We start from the raw sequence: 6,722 nt of genomic DNA, 5'->3' as shown, positions 1-6,722 counted from the left end.
TAATTCCTGTTCTTAGAAATTGAGGCTTCCAGAGCGATGAGGCTGGAAGTGGGAGCCACGCTCCAGAAATTTAATTTCTTTCATCTACTTGCCGTCATAATAAGACATGCACGCGTCTATTCCCATTTGTCGCATGCAGTTCCCCTGTAGCTCTGTGAGCAGACTACCCGATCGGCATCTATGTAGAAGAAGTTGCCGCTATATAACGGCGATCTCTATTCGTCGGAAGGAAAGAGATTATGAGAATATGAAGCGAATTAAACGAATTGAGGATACGGTCTGTAGGTGGGATCTTGTAACGGATGGCCGTCGCTAAGCTGTTATGGTATAATACACAACACAAAATATTTAATGCAGAATTTGGGGAAGTTTTCGTAAGCTCCCATGCATAGTAAACTCACAATTCTATAATACGTCTTATGAACTAATTAAAGAACTTGTGTGTTGGGACTATTGAAAATTTCGGATTACTGGATTTCAAACACAGAATCAGATTTTTTAGTAAAATTATTTATTCAAACTATGTATAGGCAGATATAAAAACAAAAATATGTAAAACATCATGCCTTTTAATATAGTGATCAATCACGTAATCGAGTTACATTTTTCATTAAGTTCTTTTCGATTGGGGGGGGGTTGTGGTACTGGAAGTCATTTCGGATTAAAGTGGGTTCGAATTGCTGGGGTTCCACTGTAGTTGGTGATAAATATAAATAAATATAAAGATATAAGCGTAGGATCCGAAATTCGATTCCCGATCCTCAGATATTTTCATATCTCTTAAGTCCAAATATTATTCTCAGTTCTGTTCCAAATCCCTCAATGTTATCATAATAACTCAAAATGATACGTAATAATGAAATAAATCTAATTCTGCATGTCCAGTCCAGTGGTACAGATTTAAGTGTGCGCTATAATAGCACTGGTCCACCCAGACTCGACTCTACATTTTCTACCAGTAGATCTGCTTGACTTCGGACTTCACGTTTCCGTTCCAGTGGCACAGCTAGCCATAAACTGTCGGCGACGGCGTTGCTGCCCTCTCCCGATGGATCTCGGCACCCTTTGGATGTGTACGAGTTCGCCGAAGAGGATTTGCCTGGCAGTCCTGGTCGACGAAGCGCGTCCAGAGGGCTCTGGGAGTGTCTCCTCGGGTGCAGGCATAAAGTAGATCAGCAGCTGGCGAGGAGGAGGGTGAGCATTTCATTACATCATATCAAGTAATCGCTTTAGTTATAGAACTTTGAACAATTAATCGGATAGTTATGATGTCAATATAAATTAACTCCAAATTCATCATTTTTATTGTAAATAAAAATCTGTTTATAATGGTCTTCCGAGGGATCTGCGTGAAGACGACCACTCACCTCCAACTAGTGCTTAGATCAAGAAAATGTGGATCTATATATCCCCTCCCCCATAAGCCTTATTGGCGTAGTGCTTAATTAGTTAAGCACGGGGATAACTTTACTTTTTAATGAATAATCAGTGTGTGAAAGTAACTTTTGAAGACATCATTTTGTTCCGTTAGTAGTTTGATTATGTGCTATTAGTTTACAAATTTTACAAATTTTAGCTAACAAATTTAATTTTTTTTATATTGATCAGTTTCCCCTGCATACTTTAAATCGCTTTCAATATTTGCTGAAGTTCGTTTATTGCACAATATTGCCCTGGTTCTGTCAACTCTACCTTCATTATTTTTTTACTGACAGGATTAATTTATTCGGTGTTTGATGTACGAAGGGAAACACCACACAGTGCCTTATATACAATTCGGGCGTAAAATGCAAGCGCGTATCACTGTATTGAAGTCCTTCGGATGGTGAGCATGACGACAGTTGCGGAATCTCTCTCTCTCTCTCTCTCTGTCTACTGTTGCGTCAAACTGCTGTCTCTTTGACTACGTCATCCAGCCTAAAGCGCTTGAAGACATACTGAGGCCACGCAAATAATTCCCATTCATAGCCCCCTCCCCTTCAAAATCTCCCACGAGCTATTAGGTTTCTTTCTGAAAAGGTTCTCCGTATCTCCTCCAGACATCTAACTACATCTGATGATTCTGATGGTCGTGATGACCTTCTCTAAAGAAAAGTACTTTGGAGCTGTTGACATAGGACGGAAGGTACTGGACAGAAGTACAACATTCGGCAGAAATGTGAACGTCTTTAGACAAACAACATTCCCGTTCAGATCCAAGCTGGAACACTGACTGAGATTTTGTATGTTTCTATCAGATCCTCCAGACAAATGCTATAATGGCACCATGAAATTTCCTTCCGAACCTTTCCCTATTCATCATTCATCTGTGATACTGCTATTCATCTCTATACAACTATTCACAGCTTGGTCAGATAACCCAGAGAAAACAATACTCGCCTGAATAGAATGGCCAGGCATCTTGGGAAGGACATGAGGAAGCACTTATAGGCTGGCGGGGGAAACAAGCAGCTCGAAGTATGTGTGTGGAGTAGAGCGACTGTGGGGCCACTTTCCGTGGCTTCGGTATATGTGTCCCCGAAGAAAGTATTAATGATGTTCAAAACGGGGAACAGGTGTTCAGCTTAATTCTCTCTTGAAGAGGTACTGTGATTCTTTTGTCCCTTAAATATCAAGTGTTCGCGTGACTATAGACGAGGTTTGGAATGGTAATTGAGCTTGTTAACCACTTACAGATCGTAGCTACAAATAATTGCAGTGCTATTGCTTATTCACATACTCTACAATTCACTGCTGCACGCAATATGCCATTTCAGTCTGATGTTCCTTCACCAGTCATTGCTCGGTAACGACTTCCAACGGCGGATGTCCCCTTTACTCTGGGTTCCCGAACTATCCCTGTGTCTCAGCTACCAGATTCTAATAGCAATAACTCACAACGACTGAATTGCAGTTCTCTGACTAACTCACTAACTAACCAAATCTTCACTTCCCTTCACTGCACAAACTGAACTGAACCCGGTAGGTCGACTCATATAGCCTCAGAGTGCACCATAGAGAAACCCCCAATTCCATCATTATTTGCACTCTTGAGCGCGGTCCACTGCCTAGCAAAGGCTGTTGCCTCGCTGTTTGTTTTGCTGTCGTTGTCTAGTAACGGGTCTGTATGCCACAATACGTTGCAAGGACCACAAAACTTACAACATCCAAAGTTACAATTTTAAGACATATAAAACGAAGCATAAATTTATTTAAATACATACAGCTGATAACTCATACACACAATATTGCCAATAAAATTGTGATCTGAGTGTAATGGGTATTGTTACACAGTGATGGGGGTCACAGTGGCAATTGCTGGAATGAAACGTAACAACATGTCGGGCAGTCCTTGATGAATTGAAGGGTGGAACCGACCTAAATTACGCTCCCGCTTTATGCAAGGGAAGTGATCTTGAAATGTTTGTGTAGTATGCCATATAGGGATGGCGAAAAATCCTGAGGAAGACCAGGCCTCACAAAGGGCTCTCGTGCCAGTGATGATGATGCCATATAGAGGCTAATTGAATCATTTCGGATTTTAGGTGGAAGAAAATGGTGAAAACAAACTACAGTCAAGAAAAATGTTATAACAGATATCAGTGCAATGAACTATAATACATTGCCTTAGTATCAAAAGCAGTTTTTTAGAAAATAAACAGAACTTAGGAAGTCGCAAATCCGAAAACTGAGAAATTATTTCGATCAGTGAAGGGGCTGTTTGAGTCGCTCTCTTTTGACGACCTTTATATGTACATATATATTCCAGAGACAATTATTTTCTACCCTGAACACCTACGCAAGCTTCATGAGGCTGCTTTTTACGCTTGTGACATCTAATCCACTCTCCTTTTAAACACTACTCTTCATCAACGTACTCAAAACTGCACAAAGGACACGGCAAAGTCTCTTCGTTTCCACTCGTTCTGATAGACACCGAGTCACCATAACCGCTGGGTGACAGTAACCCGGACCGCATTCGCTTTCTTTGTGGTTTTATTTTTGCGTTTCTAGTTCTATTTTGGCAGCTACGTTCCCAAGTTACTCTCAGATGTCAAACGTCAGGTTCTCTCCTGGGGTGCCGGGGCTGCCATTTGGAAATTCTGCACTATATGGCCACAATGAGAAATATCTTTGAACACAATAATAGCCAAAATCACCTGAAGATGGTAACAGAAAGGACTCCCGAAATATATTGTAACGTATTTATGGCTGAGTTCCTAATAATAACGGGGTTTACATTGGATGGCTGGATTTATTAACACTTTCTTTTACAATCTCGCTTAATCACAATCAATGACTTCCTATGACTCGCTCCTTGATGACTTGACTACGACTGACTTCTGATTTGCGACTGACTCCTTCTCAAAAGTCAAAGTTATGTTACGACCGATGGTCAGTCTGCCAGTCTGTCTTGGAATAAAGCACCCATCTGAGGGTTACGGCCAGATTTGTATTACTGTCAGACAGTTGCAGGTTTGTTGAACTGGGGCGCTCTCTCTGACTAGAGGACGGGTCTGCCGTTTTCCAGAGTCACAGTCAGCAGTAATAAGTTTGTGGTCAATATGTACAATGTACATTTTACATGTTTTTAAATGTATGTATATACAAGGCCTCTCTCAGTCCAGGCTCAGCACTGCAGATCATGCACTATCATTAGTACGAGTACGTAGCTCCTGCTACAACAGCATTCTAGCCACTTGAACGGTCGTATGCTTGACCGCCGCTAAGTTTGACTTCATTCTTATCTGAACGGCATTTTATATAGCGTATCGATATTCAAGGAAATGTTTGTTGATTACTCGTATCCAGGGAAATATTTACCGTGACGAGGTGGTTTCCAAGAATCAATCTCTACAACATGTTTGTCAACTTGTTTCCTAGCGGTGGGTCTACACGTCACAATATGCATAGGACAATAATAATGCCACACCGTAACTGAAGTAAAACGCATTGCAGAGTTTCACTGTGGCTCATTTTGCAGGTGGAACAGGGTCTGCGTCTGTACAATCAACACAAACAGCAGGCTGCCGTGAGGAAGTGGCGCAGCGCTCTCAAGAGAATCCGCAAACGGGAAGACAAATTCGCACTGCTCGGATACCTGTACCAGGCTTACATGGACTGGGGCAAATACAGGTAAATACACTTTGATTCTGTCAAATAGTTCTGTCGGGACTCAGAAGAAATTGCTACCACTGGTGAAGTTAGCACCACCCTCATTTTCACTTTTTTTTTTATTGCTAGTGGGGTGAGACTAAGTCCCTTGTACTGCAGCCACTTCTGGCTTATTGTACCAGCCCCAGATGATAGGTGAGTGTGATTGTGGAGCAATTGGTGGAATGATGATTGGCAGGGGAAACCAAAGTATTCGGAGAAAAGCTACCCCAACGACACTTTGTCCACCACAAATCCCACTTTTTCAGCCTCGCGATCGAACCCGGGCCGCCGCGGTGGGAAGCCAGCGACTAACCGCTTGAGCTATGGCGCGGCCCTGCATTGCTTCTGTTGTATAGTGGATTTGTTGCACATGTTTAGAATATCATAAAAGCATAAAAACAACTTAAATTTGCCGTGTAGTACAGACCCCAGCTTCGTAATTCCTAGTCCAATAATTCTTCTTTTAAAACAGATGCGTTTCTGGAACAGTGATATGTCGTATGATTGCACCCACGCGATTCAATAACTCTGAGCTGTGAAAACTCTTTTGTCTGGTAGAGATGTTTCTCTGAGATGAGTTTTACTACGTGGAGCTGTCATCTAATTCAATGGCATTACAAAAGCATTTATTTTCAATTGCATGCGAGTGCATCTGAAGAGAGAGCGAGGACGCGTCAGAATAGTCTCTATCCGACAAACATTACAGTTAGGTCTCTGCTCCACCTATCCAATATTAAAAACACAGGGAATACGGAAAAGTAACTCTAATGTACCAGGTTAGACTCGTTATTCTGACTTATCTTCTGATCTCGTCCGAAATCATATAGTTTTACCGGAGCTCGTACAGCACAAACTTCGCCATTTAAGAACCTGTCACCAATCCTACGATGGTACGTTAAAATGTGTAAACGTAAGCAAAAAATCTATATTAAGCCATAAATGCAAGGAGCTGAGAGTATACAATTAATAAAATTCTCTAATGATCCATCCATTCCATTGTTAGCTAGACGAATACAGACACAATAACTTATTACTTACGAATGCATTCACCTGAATCACATTAATGTCAATATCTGGAATTGCCATTTATAATTAAATTATAATATCACTACAACAACACTGTCAATCCAGCAGACATTAGAAAGACCCGCACAGAGATCCAGACAAAATTACGTATGATACGGAGCGAGTTCTCTGCCAGTTAAGTCGAGCTGTAGCTACCCGGGTTGGTGCGAAATTGCCTCACGTTGTCCCATGCAGCCTCAGTGGCGCTATACGTGCTCCTGTACAAGTCTGTTTCGTTGCTTACGTAATGTGGTAAGGGGGGAGGTCGTCTTCATGCGCCCGAAAGCCTCTTCTACAAAACTACTGAATTAACCTTTCAAAAGCCTAGTGGTGCTAACGTGGAGGAACTTAGACTGAGGGTGTTGAGGAGAGTATTTGGACCAAAGAGGTTGGAGAAAACTGCATAATGAGGAGCTTCATAACTTGTACTCTTATCCAAGTATAATTAGAATGATCAAGTCAAAGAGGATGAGGTGGGCATGGCATGTAGCACGAATGGGGGAGATGAGGAATGCATATAG

The 6,722-nt window shown here is 41.7% G+C and overlaps 1 protein-coding gene across 1 annotated transcript in view; it reads left to right on the top strand.

Annotated features, from left to right (window-relative positions):
- Positions 1-972: 972 nt before the first annotated feature.
- Positions 973-6,722, top strand: part of LOC111873072 (43 kDa receptor-associated protein of the synapse homolog) — a gene marked incomplete at its 5' end in the record, with an annotated part of 26,175 nt that continues 20,425 nt past the window's right edge. Inside the window, 2 exons of the mRNA XM_023867459.2 lie at positions 973-1,194; positions 4,964-5,115. Coding sequence (XP_023723227.2) covers positions 973-1,194; positions 4,964-5,115 — 374 coding nt within the window. The remainder of the gene's footprint in view (positions 1,195-4,963; positions 5,116-6,722) is intronic.

Source organism: Cryptotermes secundus, unplaced genomic scaffold (assembly GCF_002891405.2).
Source record: "Cryptotermes secundus unplaced genomic scaffold, Csec_1.0 scaffold120, whole genome shotgun sequence".
NCBI classification, from domain to species: Eukaryota; Metazoa; Arthropoda; class Insecta; order Blattodea; family Kalotermitidae; genus Cryptotermes; species Cryptotermes secundus.
The sequence above is the reverse complement of the archived record's forward strand: the minus strand, read 5'-3'. Positions and strand labels throughout refer to the sequence as shown.